This window comes from Zerene cesonia, chromosome 13 (assembly GCF_012273895.1).
Source record: "Zerene cesonia ecotype Mississippi chromosome 13, Zerene_cesonia_1.1, whole genome shotgun sequence".
NCBI classification, from domain to species: domain Eukaryota; kingdom Metazoa; phylum Arthropoda; class Insecta; order Lepidoptera; family Pieridae; genus Zerene; species Zerene cesonia.
In genome coordinates, this window is record NC_052114.1 from 6,914,492 (window position 1) to 6,930,430 (window position 15,939).

At 30.1% G+C, this 15,939-nt stretch overlaps 5 protein-coding genes across 7 annotated transcripts in view; 2 read left to right on the top strand and 3 right to left on the bottom strand.

Moving 5' to 3' along the window:
* LOC119831308 (elongation of very long chain fatty acids protein AAEL008004-like) overlaps positions 1 to 1,772 on the top strand; it is a 22,186-nt gene extending 20,414 nt beyond the window's left edge. The window contains exon 10 of the mRNA XM_038354609.1: positions 118 to 1,772. Coding sequence (XP_038210537.1) covers positions 118 to 285 — 168 coding nt within the window. The 3' untranslated portion in view covers positions 286 to 1,772. The remainder of the gene's footprint in view (positions 1 to 117) is intronic.
* Positions 1,773 to 2,364: 592 nt separating this feature from the next.
* LOC119831425 (formylglycine-generating enzyme) lies at positions 2,365 to 4,531 on the bottom strand. The gene is made up of 4 exons (XM_038354760.1): positions 3,879 to 4,531; positions 3,552 to 3,723; positions 3,156 to 3,315; positions 2,365 to 2,816 (listed from the first exon to the last, which is right to left on the bottom strand). The coding sequence occupies exons 1-4, from the start codon at positions 4,408 to 4,410 to the stop codon at positions 2,676 to 2,678; spliced, it is 1,005 nt and encodes a 334-aa protein (XP_038210688.1). The 5' UTR covers positions 4,411 to 4,531; the 3' UTR covers positions 2,365 to 2,675.
* A 300-nt stretch (positions 4,532 to 4,831) lies between these two features.
* On the bottom strand, positions 4,832 to 8,190 carry LOC119831309 (traB domain-containing protein-like). Its single transcript, XM_038354610.1, has 8 exons — positions 8,187 to 8,190; positions 7,291 to 7,436; positions 7,001 to 7,125; positions 6,805 to 6,931; positions 6,592 to 6,734; positions 5,900 to 6,057; positions 5,370 to 5,472; positions 4,832 to 4,934 (listed from the first exon to the last, which is right to left on the bottom strand). Exons 1-8 carry the CDS (start codon positions 8,188 to 8,190, stop codon positions 4,832 to 4,834), a joined length of 909 nt encoding a protein of 302 aa, XP_038210538.1.
* Positions 8,191 to 8,654: 464 nt separating this feature from the next.
* On the bottom strand, positions 8,655 to 14,276 carry LOC119831424 (traB domain-containing protein-like). 3 transcript variants are annotated; one of them, XM_038354756.1, is made up of 11 exons: positions 14,204 to 14,276; positions 13,632 to 13,816; positions 13,139 to 13,231; positions 12,553 to 12,731; positions 12,181 to 12,305; positions 11,975 to 12,101; positions 11,722 to 11,861; positions 11,114 to 11,265; positions 10,596 to 10,701; positions 10,355 to 10,488; positions 8,655 to 9,803 (listed from the first exon to the last, which is right to left on the bottom strand). In XM_038354756.1, the coding sequence occupies exons 2-10, from the start codon at positions 13,807 to 13,809 to the stop codon at positions 10,374 to 10,376; spliced, it is 1,215 nt and encodes a 404-aa protein (XP_038210684.1). In that variant the 5' UTR covers positions 13,810 to 13,816; positions 14,204 to 14,276; the 3' UTR covers positions 8,655 to 9,803; positions 10,355 to 10,373. The 3 variants fall into 3 exon arrangements, with proteins under 3 accessions (XP_038210684.1, XP_038210685.1, XP_038210687.1); XM_038354757.1 differs by having other exon boundaries at positions 14,232 to 14,272; XM_038354759.1 differs by lacking the exons at positions 13,632 to 13,816; positions 14,204 to 14,276 and adding an exon at positions 13,299 to 13,443.
* A 647-nt stretch (positions 14,277 to 14,923) lies between these two features.
* LOC119831117 (protein stunted-like) lies at positions 14,924 to 15,810 on the top strand. The gene is made up of 3 exons (XM_038354374.1): positions 14,924 to 15,090; positions 15,177 to 15,307; positions 15,716 to 15,810. The coding sequence occupies exons 1-3, from the start codon at positions 15,062 to 15,064 to the stop codon at positions 15,739 to 15,741; spliced, it is 186 nt and encodes a 61-aa protein (XP_038210302.1). The 5' UTR covers positions 14,924 to 15,061; the 3' UTR covers positions 15,742 to 15,810.
* The last annotated feature ends 129 nt before the right edge of the window (positions 15,811 to 15,939 follow it).

The window sequence follows — 15,939 nt, forward strand, 5'->3', positions numbered from 1 at the left end:
TTTTTTATTTGATGTTTAACATGTCTATCATTTTGATACGTTATTGAAAAGTAATAGGAGTCCAGGTCAAAGTGTGTTTGTATATTAAAATGGTGTAAACATAAATAATGTATTATTATTGTGCATCAGGTCCGCGCGCGATCCCCGGCGCCCGCGCCGGTGACGACGGACATCAGCGACGCGAAGGAGGTCGCGTACAAGAACGGCGCGCTGAAGAACGGCTACAGCAACGGGCACACGAACGGGCTCGTGCGGGCGCGCACCGTGCTGCCGGCGGGCAACTGACGTCACCGCCACCGAACATTCTAGCATTCCGTAGTCTGTGATTCATAGCCCCGACTCGTCACGGGCCGCGGCCGAGCGGGCCGGCTGACGCGACCTCCCACGACCGACGCAGTAATAACTAACGTTGTTTAGTGTTAAATGTGATCTATCTAGTGTATATAGGCGGTGTCAGTGGTGTACATTTTTTTATGATACAAAATTGTAGCTGGATACGTTGATAGCATAGCCTTTTGTACTTTTTAATACAATTCGCTTTTAGAGTTTAGTTACCTCTGGAAGTTTGTTTTGACTTGTATATTTCATATGTATTATGTATTATATATGACTACATCATTACCTTGGGTGCTTATATTAGAGTAAATAATGAACACAGTATAATGTGTGTGTGTAACATTCTGAAATTTAGTAATTTAAATGTGCAGTTTCAACTAAGGGAACCATATTTTTTTTTAGACAAATATCCTTATAAAGCATATTATGCAATTAATTATAACAAACCTTTTTTTAAATTGCATGTTACTCAAAAGGTAATAAGAAAGGTAGTAGTATAAATTAGATCACATTATTTCTATAAAAATGTGTATTATATAAAAGTCTGTATATTTGTTCAAAGGCATCTATAAAGTTGTTAAATCAATTATTGTTCAAATATTTAATAAGATCAATTAATCAAATATGAACAAATTATTTATTAGTTTCAGATGTTAAATATACAAAAATTATTGTTACAATGAAGATATATTAGTTCATTATTATATATGACATAACATACAATTCTTGTTGTAATATTTGTATATGAAATTTTTTATTTAGGCGTAAAGAAGTCCAATGTTTATTTGAGTGTAGTATAAAAATTAACTGATTATAAATTAATTATTATTATTTTATTGTTTCTAGTATTTTTTTTTTATCTATTCATGAAACTTTTGAACCTACTCAAATAAGCATTCGGCCAAACTTAATGTTTACTGTGTGTACGCTTATAGCTAAAGCTATACTCATTACTTGTAAACTTGAATTGTGAATATTTGTCGTTAATTTGATCAAACTACTTAATTTAACCTTTATTCGAGTATTATTTTAAATAATTGCATAGATTGCTATTCAGCACCAATAATAATTTTAACGTTAGTTTCTATTGAATCATTTTTATTGAAAATACCAAATGTTCACAATTCTTGTTCATCAACGCAGATGCGTACAAAAAAACAGTATTTTAATATCACTTCATGATTTTAAACTTTATTGCAATGCAATAAATTTGTTTTTTGTAGTGACATTTAGGTTGTGTTGGCTATTTATTTTGTTTTATTTATATTTTTTTGTTCATACCAAATATTGTAAAACTGTCTCGATATTTGCAAACTTAAGTATTTATGTAACTTACCATATACGGTACAAAATTATTTAGTCAATTTAGTTAACAATTAAATTAAGGTGTATTCGAGAAAACAAGTTTGCAGTAAAATCGTGGCAGCTAAGGAGCCCATTCATTATTGCCACTCGGTAAATTGAATAAAATAATTCAGATTATATGTTGTAATTTAAATATTAAATTACATAATTTTTTTATAAATGACTAGATTTTTTGAGCAAATAGTCCATTTAATTTGTATTCTGTCTTCCGTTTGTTTTGTACTTACCAAATTAAGGTGCTTTTCTACTCCATGCAGTTCTGCTTAAAAAAAGCAGTAAATGCTATGCTCGCCATTTTGTAAATAAAATTGTTTCAATAGTAATAATAAATTTGGTTTATGTAATAATGCAATTTTTTATACAAAAATGCAAATAAACTATAAGGGTAAAATGTTATTTAATATTATATCTAGTTTCATGTACTCCCAACAACATTTCATCTACCTATATTAACATGGATGTTTATGCATATTCCTCATACATAATCTCTCTCATTGATATCATGTTACCACTTTCCAAAAAACTAAACCACTTCCAAGAGGAAGAGGTTTTTATTGAGTAATTTAGCAAATATTTATAAACTTTAAAAATCGATACTGAGACACAAGATAGAAAGAGAAGAGAAGAAGAATTAGATTTTTTTTTTAAATAAACATATAAACATTTCCATAAACAGTATATTTCACAAATTGGAAGACCAGTACACAGAACAGATAAATCATATGCCATAAAAATTACTTATTTAATTATTATCAGCGAGGATTCTTTAGTTCTTTATTATTAAGTTCAAAACTCAGTTATTAAGTACACATACACTTTTAGCCTTATACTTATAATTTTAAAATGAAGATATACTTAAATATCAAAAACCTTATATCAATATAATAAACAGCAAAATAAATGCATTGACTACACTATAAGTTTTATAGGACTATATTATTATTACATAACAATATTAGCTTTGTTCATACTAATTATGCAGATTTAGCACACCTAAAACCTAAATTACCTGCAGAGCTGTCATCAGTATTGTGTGAACGTGCAGAACACCTATACCTGTAGCAGTATGAATGGTGACATAAATATGAACCACCTCTCTTCACTTTTTCTTTGGTCTGAAATGAAATATAACTGATTTATTTATAATAATAGCGAGCTACTCTGGCTATGCACAGTTGCAATACATGATATATACACATTAACCATTCACTTGAATCATTCTATTCAAGAAAAAACTCATCAAAATCTGTTGTGAAATTTTAAAGACAAAGCATTCAGACACAGACGGCAATAAGGGCCTATATTTTATAGTGTAGTGGTATATTACAACAAAATGAAGTATTATAAATCAAAGTTTAATTTTACACATGACATTGTATTGTCACTTGTAAAAATGGATTTTATAGTATTTAAAGTACTGAAAATTCAACAATTAATCTATACATAGTACGTACATCATCCAGGGACCAATTGCTGTCAGTCCACTCCCAGACATTACCAGCTATATTGTGAAGCCCAAATTCATTTTGTGGAAACAAATGAACAGGGTTAGTGCCAATGTAACCATCCTTCTCAGAGTTATAGTTTGGAAAAGTACCTTGCCATATGTTGGCCCTGAAAGATACAATAATTTGAAAACATATTTCATTTCTAGTTAGAATAATCAAAATATATTCTTAATCTTTTATATATAATAAGACAATAAAGATTCAGGATCAGAAGTATAAATAGTTTCTCTTTTCTAAGATTTGAGAACACATTATATTCAAACTAAAGAATATATTATGACATGGAAACACATTAAAATTGAAAAATATTCAAATATTCTCCAAAAAAATAAATACACTCACATATGCTTCCTATTGGGAAATAGTTTATTGCCCCATGGATACTTAGTATCTCTATGGCCACCGCGGCATGCAGCTTCCCATTCTATCTCAGTTGGCAACCTTTTACCTTTCCATGCACAGTATGCCTTAGCGTCATTCCATGACACATGTATCACTGGATGATCCATAGTATCTATACAAAATTATTAAAGTCAGCAAAATAAAAAGAAACAAACAAAAATGATAACATGGCCTCATGAATATAAGGGTCATACATATACACAATGTAAGTCAAAAGAATACTTGTTAAACTATAAAAATTCAATAAGAAAACAAATATATAAGTACCTGTAATGTATGAGTCAGGTCCATTAGGATGCTTCCAATTAGCTCCACTTACTTTATACCACCAGGGGGCTTGAGCTACACGATAGTCTTTCAATTCCTCTTTAAATGTTTTATTTAGGAACAATGTGAACACAAAACTATCTCCAAAAACTTCAGCTTCAGTCTTAAAATCAGTTAATCTTGTAAAATAACTAAATTCCCTGTTTGAAACTTCATATTTGTCTAAATAGAAACTACTTAGTTGAATTAATCTTTTAGGACCTTCATTATCACCCTCTATAACTATATCATCAGTACCAAGCTGGTAAGTGCCACCGGGAATTAAAACCATGTCACCAGCGTTTCTTTCAACATCATCAATATCTTCGTTGAGATTTACATTGCATTGACTTTCATCATAACCGGCGCCAAATACACTATCTTGTCTTCGATCGTCGTTATTACGATTGACATTACAACCACAATTACTTTTCTCATTTTGAATGAGATCGAAGTATAAAACAGCAATAATAAAAATCTCTATCCACAACATGATTTCCTATATAACTCAGTTTTTCAAGACTATAAAAAGTACATAACCGCAATATAAAAAATGTAAAAACTAAAAAATTGCATACATTTTATAATATTTTATTGCAAATTGCAATATAAATAAACATCAGTGACAATTGACAAATGACAGCTGGCATTGCAGTCAGTCATAAAGTTTTTCTTTTCATAACAGAAATTGGAACTAGGCGTTGGATTTCAAATTAAGTTCATAAGTAGAGAATATTATAGTAATGATGAAAGAAAAAAACAGATATTTATTTTAGTACCTATCGTCGCAATCGTCGAAATACACTATGTTTGTAATCCATTTCTCTGAATAATATAGCAGATCCATTATAAATAAAAACCACATAAATTTTTTATTATTTTATTTAATGATAAAGGACAAGCAATAATTTTGTTTAGCCAAAAATTAATCGATAAATAAAAGAAAATATCAAAAAGTAAAAAGTGAATTTCATGGTTGCGTGTAGTATAACCCAATATACGGGCGTAGGAGGTATTCTGTAACAAATACAAAACATTAATTTTATTTGATAAGAATAAATAAAATGATTAAAAACACAACTTAATAAAAAAGCACGTATTAAAATAGAAACAGCAATACTTTTTACCTATAAACGACTTATATATTGTTTTGCTAAATGATCTTTAAACGTCTCCCCTCCTTAAAGTAGTTGCTGACCGTAACTTAGTCACTGAAAAAATAAAATTTATTTATAAAAACATGTCCTCGATTCTATAAAATTATTGCTGTTTCTAAGTATTTGAAGAATTTATTCTAATAGGTTTTAATATTACGAACTTAGTTAGGACTTGATTTTTTTTTTTAAGGATTCATAATGCTTTTTATTATGTGTATATGGGATACCACAAAATACTTTAATCAGAATTATTATAGGATCAAAATATATATTGAAAAACATTTATACCCCTTACAATAGTAATGGCACGATATCTTCTTGTCTCATTTTACCATAATATTTCATAATTCCATCCACATGGCCCATTCCTACTACTGCCAAGACACGAGGTTTCTCGACTGCCAAGAAGAAAAAAATACATCTAATTCTCAATTTGAAAATGTTATGTGGGATAAAAGGTAGCGCTATTGACTATTGTCTAGTTCTAACAGTTTTTATTTAGGGTTCCGTAACTTCCGTAAACAAAGGGTAAAACGGGAGACTTCGCTGTCTATCTGCCTGTCTGTCTGTCTGCCCGTCTGTCAACAGATTGTATGATGTGTCTTATGAACCGTAACAGCTAGATTGTTGAAATTTTCAGAGATATAATATTTTGCTCTCCAAACAGCAACATAAATATCTTTTACTAACGACAAATAATAATAAAAAAAAATTAAGAAAGGTACAAATATTGAAATACATGTAATCATAAATTGCTTATAAATTGGTTGTTTAAAATATAATCTTCAAATAATATTATTATATATAATCATAATACACACTCACCGGCACGTACACATTCTTGCAAAGAAAACGCGAGACATTTATCACGTTCGTCAACAAACACGTGAAATATTTTCTTAAAAGCCGGAACCTCTCTCGTTATTTCTTCAAATTGGGCTTGAACAAAGTCTTTGCTTTTGTATTTTTCTAATTGATATTTACTGCAAAATAATATACAGTTGAATATATGAATAATTTTAAAAGTTGGTAGGTAGTTGCTACTACTAGGTACTGTAGGTACTAAGTAAAAAATTCTGTGGTGGCCCTCGTGAAATCCTATTGTAATGTATCAAACTGGCTATATAGATGTAGCCAATATAGCTGGCTAGTATGTTATAATACAGATACGAACTTCGAAAGGAGTGCTTTACTTGTAGTATAGCACTCAGGGATCAAGTTCAGAGGCGAAAGAATTTTTGCAATCATTATAACCATTATAGCTTAGTTGTTCGTAAAAAGAAGAATACTATAAATTTAACGTGGATGTTTGTCTCTCTGTGACATTGAGCTCCAAACGACTGATTTGGTTGCGTGTTTATTGACAGAAGTTTTAAAATTTTAGCAAAAGTTTGCAAAAAGCACGCGACTCTGTTTATTCGAAATAAAATAAAACATATAGGAAATGGTTGAAAAAAATCAGTAAGTGTCTCTCTAGGAAACACCCCATTAAAAATTAATTTCATTTAAATACGCACTCTATTGGTTTTGGTTTAGCATTAGTTAAATGATAAAGAACTTGTCCCAATTCTATTACACTGAGTGACTGAAAAGCTCTTGCAATCGTTATTTGAATGGGTCTATCGCCAAGAAATAGTTTGCAGCCAGGAATTTTTTTCATCTGAAAAAAAAGTTCTTTAAGTTAGGTGCATCTTTTAATCGATACCAAAAACCATCGCATTTAATCCAACCTCATGATAAGCTCTCCTGAATTCTCCTCCAGGCGCTACACCCAACTCTTTAGCGAGATCAGCGTATGTTTTTAGCAGCATAGCATGCAACATACCCGACACAAAATTTTGACCTTTCACTGCTTGTCTATAGGGAAAAATCTTGTTTAAAAATAATACATAACGATATAATTTGCAAAAAATAACAATATTCAACCTCAATTTTTTAGCATCAAATTTCTTTGCGTCTTCTAAGAACTTTTTATCATCCAGTTCTAGTAACGACACTCTCTGTCGACATAGCTCAATCATAATTCCATTTGGATTAATTGATTTCACTATCTAAAAACAATAAAATAATTAGAAATCAATATGTAGTCCATCTAGACACTTCTACACTTCCTAGTACTTATATTGATTTACACAAAACTTCCGTTTTAAGTACATATAAGCATCTACACGAAGCACTAACCATGTTCTACGCAAGTACCTATATCAAGTAATCACCTGGGAAACATCTTCCACTGACTGCTTACTGAAATGGACGGTCCCAAGTAAAACAACAGTGGCGCTGCTGTCATTTTGCAAAAAAGACGCTGAAGGAGGTAACTCTACTTTTGTATCACTAAATCCTCGAAACGCTGTTGCTATACCTATAATAATACATATATGTACCTACAATTTTAACATGTATTCATATGATAAACAGCTACTTACAGTTAACTTTTGGAATTTTTTGACCGATTAACGATCTCGACAGATTTGAAGTGAATAAAGGGTACCTAAATACATGGCATACTGTAGAGTATAGCATATTTTGAATGTTCTTTTAAAAAACACTGTAATTTAATTTGTTATGATTGAACATTGTATTTTCTAATAATTATTTCCTAAACCACATCCAGTCCATCGTTGAGAGTTGTATGAGTGTCATTTTGTGATTATTTTTTTGTAAACATACTTCAAGAAGTTTGAAACAAAAATATATTTTATTATGTATGTTTTTAATTATCGTCTCTAAAAAGTTTATATAATGAATGAATGAATGAATAAAAAATACTTTACTATGCACCTTAAAAACTACAATTATAATAGAAAAAAAGGTAGCTTAAAATGTGGTCTTATCGCTATAAGCGATCTCTCCCAGACAACCCAAAAAAGGGAATATAAAAATAAGGTGGTGGTGCGATACAATGATTGATTGAGAAATTGGAAGAATAATAAGAATACATCAATGACGGTATATGCCATAAAACTGAATATAATTCCTTCCTTCCTTGCAGGTTTTTTACGCACAATTGGCGTGCATCACAGTCCGAACACGTAATTTAAATATAAATAATACGTCTGTTCACAAAACACGCTAAGCGATTAGATTTTGTATGATTACATTAATTGCTAACCCATATGGTAGCAAGCATGGTAGTAGCAATTAATGTAAGTAGTTATATCGCAAATCCGATAATTATATCGGATCTGCGATATAACTTTATATAAATTAGATGATATAATAGGAGTACTAACTTATAAACTCTTGCTTTTATTATACAAGGTTTGGATTAAAATAAAAGCCAATTATAATAAAAACGCATTTAATTTATATAATAACTATAATAACAGCAATTGGATTGGTTTTATAATAATTAATCGCATTTAAATTTACAATTTAATAAATTCGAAACATATGACAGGTATTACCTAGTTCAATTCTATTACTACGGATTACTCTATAATTAAACGCAAAATCCTCAATCTAATTAAATTATAAAATATCTTCTTAATTTTGACATTATATTAATAATTTAAAATAAATATATAACTCAGATAGATGTTTTTAATGTTGTGGCAACATACATTCTTAAGTCGTAGAGGTGGTAATATTGTTTTTTTTTTTGTCAAGAGGAAGTGCGACGGTATATTGAAGCCCACCATTCACGATAATAAAGATAACAATTGAAAATGTAAAAAAATAATCAAAGACTACGACTGATATCCCTATTCCTTCCTTTGAACTTATGTTTTAAGGTTTCAAAATCCTTTCAATTCTTTTTAATTGGTCATATAATATGTGATCATATTAAAGAGTATTGAGATATTTTTAAAATACATACGAACTAAAAAAATAAACATTTGTAACACGTTTTACTTCTACAAATATACATATAACGAATGTGTTTTTTAATGCAACAATTAATTAAAGTGTAACCCAAATTTAATATATTATTAATCTAAAATTAAAACAAGTCCATTCGCCTTAAAGAAACAGTTTGTCATCGTTGTCAGCCGACCTAGACAGGCCCAATCCGAATTCTAGAAATAGCAAAATCGAATTCACAATATAATAAAATATATTTTATAGATGAAACTGCTAATAATGAAGGCATTACAATTCTTTGCTTATCGCCGTGCTATTGCAAACTTGCACCCTTGCATCGATGACTTACAATTTCTTAAAGCGATTGCTCTATACACCTCTCATTGTAGATATAGCTGCTATATAGAGATCTTTCAAAAAGATAACTCAAAACTCTATTTTATTCTTAAATTCCACGATTAGAACTAATTAATAATTGTATCATCTTACATTTTAGGTCCCATTTTATTTTAAAAATGTCTCAAGTCTTAATAAGTTATAATTTTCGATATGACTCAGTTGTGACAAAAAGTGTTTAATAAATTGATAAAATCCTGGATAACATTTCCTTCTTATCCTCTTTCTTATCAATTAAAATTACAAGCAATCTTTTAAAGTAATATAATTGTATTCTTAACAGCAAAGAAATTCTAGCTCCACTTAAATAAATCAAATGTTGAACATGGTAAATTGCATTTGGATTGGTATAGCATGAAATAAATTGAAATTAATTAGAAAAAATAGAGAACACATAAGCTCAAAAATATATAATTTCGGTCTAACCGTAGGCCTTTTTAATTTATGACAATTATTACGTTTCATAAGACATCGACTTTGTCGATTTTAGAGTTCCGAAATATTTCCAATCCGAATATCATGGATTCCCCTGAAAGAAAAAGTTAAGTATTATTAATTTGTGATATATGACGGTTTGAAGATGTTACTTGTTGTATCAAACAAAAATTACTGATGATGTGTCTGGGTTTGAATATTTAAGGTCAGATACTACATGACCCTAGAAATAATGCATCCCTGGTTTCATCATAACAACAATGTACACAATGAGTTGCGTGGAATAGGTCACTCAGAGAAATAAGGCCAACCTCCATTTCTTTTAACTAGTTAAAAAATTAACTTTAAGAACCAATTGTGTGTCAGCACAATAAAGCGTACATAAATAAATTACTGCTAATTGTGACAGACAGCATATACAATAATAACTATCATTTTCTACAAAACTGGTCACCGACGTCCTTGGGGCGGTATACCACTCCAAATTCAAATATCAAATCACAACAATTCCCTTTCAAACACAAAAAAAAAATCAATCAATCGGTTGAAAACCCAACCAGTTATCAAGTAACAAAAAAAAAATTCGAATGGAGGAACCTCCATCAAAATAAGAAATATGTAGCAATGTTAGTGAAGGTCGCGTACATGTGTGCGCGCGCGTACATCACGGCAGCCAGCGGCGCGGCGCCAGCTTGTAGCCGGCGTACAGCAGCGCGCCCGCGCACGCCACGCGCACCGACACGCGGATTATGCGCGTCGACAGCGATGGCGGCGGCACTCTGCAATCATTCACGAATACATTCATTGAGGTGTATAATTTTTAGCGCCCAAAGTTGCCTGAAATATATAAATTAATAAAATAATATTTGCATTGTTTAATACTCACACAAGCAACGGCGCTATATCCTGCGGAGTAATCTTGCCCCAGTACTCGACGATCCCCGCCACGTGACCGATGCCAACTACACCCACAATACGACATGGTTCCCTTCCTGCAAGCAAGTATAATTAGATAAAAAATCTATGAATTTCGTTTTATATTCGGTTACTCAGATCTATAAAAAATTGCTATAATATAAAACTTCAATAAAAATCACATACGAGCATCAATCAAGTAGAGACTTTTTTAAGCTAAGTTTGGCTTTTTAATGTCAAACCTACATTGGTATTGTCATATACATTAATTAATTTTGCTTTAACATTAGATGTTAAATATTAACAACCAAATCACATATCAGCAAAAAAATTAATGACTTTTACCTTTTATCCATATAACATTACAATTACTAAAACCGTACAATTAAATCGTATTAAATATTTTTAAAGATAATTAAATATATATTTTTTATAAATTTGTAAAAAAATAAAAAATAAGCAATAAGCAATAGATTTTTGTCCACTCACGTGTCTGCAAGGCAGCAACTTGCAGTGAGTGACACAGATACATGTCCCTCTCGACGACAAACACACGCTTAAGCGCGGGAAACTCTCCCGCCATTTCCTCCAGCATGTCCTCTAGCATCTTCTTCTGTTTACATCTCTCTACTTCTTCTAAACTACAATTTTATTGTTTTGTTATTTAATTACAGTACATATGTTTAAACGAAAGTTGCACTCAAGAATGTATCGTCTCAATGGTTTTAAAAGATTTTGGATAGTTAGATTTCTGTATAATACTGTGTTTGATTAGGATAGCTACTTGTCACCCTAGGAGTCAGGGCGAGCAGTACTTGAATAACAGTAGGTAAAGTAAAATATTCTAAACTAGCTGCGCCCCGCGGTTTCACCCGCGTAAGTCCGTATCCCGAAGGAATATCGGGATAAAAAGTTGCCTATATGTTATTCCAGTTATCCAGCTGTCTACGTACCAAATTTCATTGCAATTGGTTCAGTAGTTTTTACGTGAAAGAGTAACAAACATCCATACATCCATACAAACTTTCGCATTTATAATATTAATAGGATATATTTTTCTAAAAGGTCTGAAAATAATACGTGTGCATTAAATATACCTTATACTTTGGTTAGATGTAAGCAAATGCCAAATAAACCGGATTGTTTGTCCCCAGGATAGTGATGCAATTGCTCTGTGTAGAGTTATGTCAATGGCACGATCTCCTAATTGGACTATACAATTAGGAACTTTTTTAGCCTAAAACAAAATTATAACAATATAAAATTATAACTTTATGTCATTGGAATAATAGATATGTTTTCTATACATTGAACTGTCCATTAAAAAGTAATAATAGGATTGAAAAGTACCTCAGCCATTGCTCTTCTAAACTCACCACCAGGAGCCATACCTAGCTCTCTAGTGATATTGGCCGACATATTCAAAAGCAATATGTACATTAAACCATTAAATACTCCATTTTGAGCCATAGTTGCCCTAAAAATTTTATAAGAAAATTAGGAGTATATAATTAATATTGTTAGATAGCCTGATACAATTGTAGAAAATTAAATACCTAATTTTCTTAATATTAATATTTTTAGCTTCTCTTAAAATAACCTCTTCATCAAGTAATAAAATATTGGTCCTTTGCTCACAGAGTTCAACCATAACTATGTGTGGGGATACTTCTTGAATGACCTAAAAATTATGCATTTGTTATTTAATTTACATACATTCCTATTGTACAGTACACAATATATATATTTTTTTATATTAACATAACAATTTTTTATTCCCATATATAAATTTGGAATATTGCCATTTGGAACAATAATATTATATGCTTAATTGCATTTTTTCATAACTTCCAACAGAATTGTTTCTTCAACAAGAACCAAAGGACGATTACTTTTATCCTACAATATATTCAACAAAAAAAATTTACCCTTGAAACATCTTCTTGCGATTGCAAGCTAAAATGTGCAGTCCCAACCAAGTATACTTTACCACCGTTCGGTGCATCCAACACTGTAACAGTATTTGGTAATCCATCTTGTTTTGAATCTGGGGACTCAACAGTCCCTTGAGCTTTTACACTATCATTCAAAGACTGTTGTCCACTACCTAAAAATTTATAAATTTATTATAATTGATTGATGAATAATTGATTGATTGATATTCTCTATTAAATTATTTGAGTGTAATTTTTTTTCTTACTTAGTAACTTAAATAACTAGTTCGGTTTCCAAGTAATTGAGGTTAATCATTTTGTGTCTGGTAGAGAATTGCTCTGATTTGTTTCCATAAGTGAAGTTGGTTGTCTTTTTTGTACAAATAAATTATATATCCCTAAGATGTTAATAAGACCAATATTCAATTTCATTCTTAGCAGAAATAAATAATGTATAATAATACAGAAAATCACATTTGGAGTTTTAAATATTCAATTATGTAAACCTCATACCATTTTCATTAATTAAACATTAAATAAATATTAAATGTGCAAAGCAAAATGATTTAATGTATCTCACCTTCAATACCATTATCTCGATTAGAATGTAAGGCTTCTTCTGATGAAAATTCTTTAATTTCAGGCTGTGGTGGATTAATAAAGCTATTTTTACCTGAAAAAGAGCACAATATAATCTTATATTCAATAAAAACTAAATCACATATAAAAGAACTTTTTACTTTTTTTCCTTCCATTTCTCCTTTTTAAAACCATGATTTATATGATACCAAAGCAGTAAAGAACTCAATAACTGCTACAGCAATAGCTACTGACACACTGTATGGGAGGGAAGCCTTATACATACCACATTAAGATAAGATACTTAATAAGCTTATTACTATAAGACCTTCACAAATTCATGAATATCACACATTATACACCAGGCAATCTTTGACTTACACTGTTGTATCCGTTATTAAAATTACTTTAGATGAGGAATTTTAAGTATATCGGTATTGTTATTAACTCTTAAGATGTACAATATTAACATTAATTATAATAAAGCCAATTACTTTTTTCAGTCTCTGCTAGAATATTATCCCCCATAATTGTGTGTGCATCTCCTCCACCTTCCTCAGCCTTTAAAAACATTTGACATTCATTTACAATATCACATTTTACTCCTGAAGCCTTGGATGCTTGGTTAATTAATAAATGTTCTTTTTCACCATCAGATTCCATTTTATTCATAAAAATCCTGCGAATTAACAAAATTAGTTTCAACATTAACGTAAATAATTAGTTATCAAACTTCGTGGCGATGGGTTATTGTAAGTCGGCTACGTGGATAAGTTAGAATCAAAATGTAATTTGAATTGTACATCTGAATATTATGAAACAAATTGAAACTATATTCAATGCAACAAGAAATATCTTTGCCTTATTCAAAACACTAATAAATAATCATCCTTTAATAAATACGATGATAAAAGATCCAGCTTGTCGTAAAGAAAACTTTTGTATGTACCAAATGCAAAGAATTAAATATGGTAATACGTGAAATCTTACAAACGTAAAAAAATATGATTAAAATTTAAAAGACTAATTTTGCAGTCATAGGCTTTATAAAAAAAAATATTTTTACTTTTTCAAAAATTAAATTTAATACGTGCCAGTCACAAACATGAAACAATTTAAGACGTAATCCGAACAGTATTGCAAGTATGCATAATATGTATAATATCTATTTTAAAATACAAAATGTTCTTTGGTGTTAATTTTCTACAAATATGGGAAATATGAAAACTATTGGTAAAATAGCATTTTATATGACGCAAAAGCATGTAATCATTAATTTAAATAAAAAATAGCTTTACATTGCACCTTCACTAAAAATAATAATATATGAAAGTTTGTTTAGACTTTAGATTTATGAAATTACATGCGGGAAATTTCGCATAAAATAATGAGCTAGCAAGTGGCAATACTGAAGCTCAATAATGTTATAAACATCACAAATTAATTCGTACGAAAATGAAACGCATAGGCACCTATATTTAAATTAACCTATATTTTATGATACCTATTTACGTTTACCTGTTTTTGGAACCTAGTAAATTTAGAAAGCCTGGTCAGCGCATTAGGTATAAAAATTTTGTAGATATTTCTCTGATTATGGCAATCAAATCTTAAGATTCATTTAGAAATAAAATTATAATTGAAAGTTTATTAAAAATTTTACTTACAAAAATATTAATTCTGGTTTGATCTTGATTCATAAACTATGAAAAGTTATGCTAACTTTTACGTGAATAGCTTCACTTACTTATAATTACTTTAAAAATTTTATTATCTGGGAATATTTTCATAGATTTTATATATTCTGTACGTCACATCTGTTACATCATAGCGAGGATTCTTTTTTCAAGATTTTAATTTCAGAAGCTTCACTGATTGTACACTGTACATAATTTATCGCAAAATAAAGTAACAAAACTTTAAAATGAGTGCCTGGAGACAAGCAGGTTTAAAGTAAGCGTCATTTATATATTCTTATTAGCATTCCCTATCTGATGTTTTATGAAATACATTGCTGTAACCCAACCTTAATTTTTTAGTTATATAAACTACTCAAACATTGCTGCTAAGATCTTGAGGCGATCTCTAAAGCCGCAACTCCGAACTGAGGCTATGCGACGCGATGAATCCCACATTCGTATTACACCATGGGCTAATGGCAAACCAGCTCGTAAGCTATATGAAATATATTAAAAATGAATTTGTTGAAAGAATTACTTTCAAATCGTAATATTCCAACCTCTATCTCGATAGCAATTGCTTAATTTAATTTTGACTTTCAGATGAGAAAGACTAAACTTCAGGTGTAAGTTAGGCAGTAAAATAAATAAGTATTGAGTGTGTTGTCAATCTTGTGCCAAATTTGAGCATGTATTTAATCCTTAGTTTAGGCTTGTACTTTATCTAATCGTTTGACTTTTTTTTAATAAAACATAACATTGAATATGCTGCCAATGTGAAAGTGTGTGTTGTCAAAATCATTGATCAATGACTAACAAGTTTTTGTCTTCTGTAACACAGTGTATACAAAATACTCAATTTAAATAGAAATAAGTAAATTAATTGTTTTATTTTTCAGATCTTCAGAAAGCTGCACCGAAGTAGAGTGAAGAATGATGAGATTGCAATTATTTAGTCATATTTAAATAAATCTTGGTTTCAAATGTTACATTATTTTGTTGTTTTTATTTGTTACTTAATGTAAATTTAATTATTCCTATATATTTATTTTATACCAGAATTTTTAACTGGCTCGTGGCTACCACATAAATGATGCTGTGGGTTACAGCTAGTAGGTATATC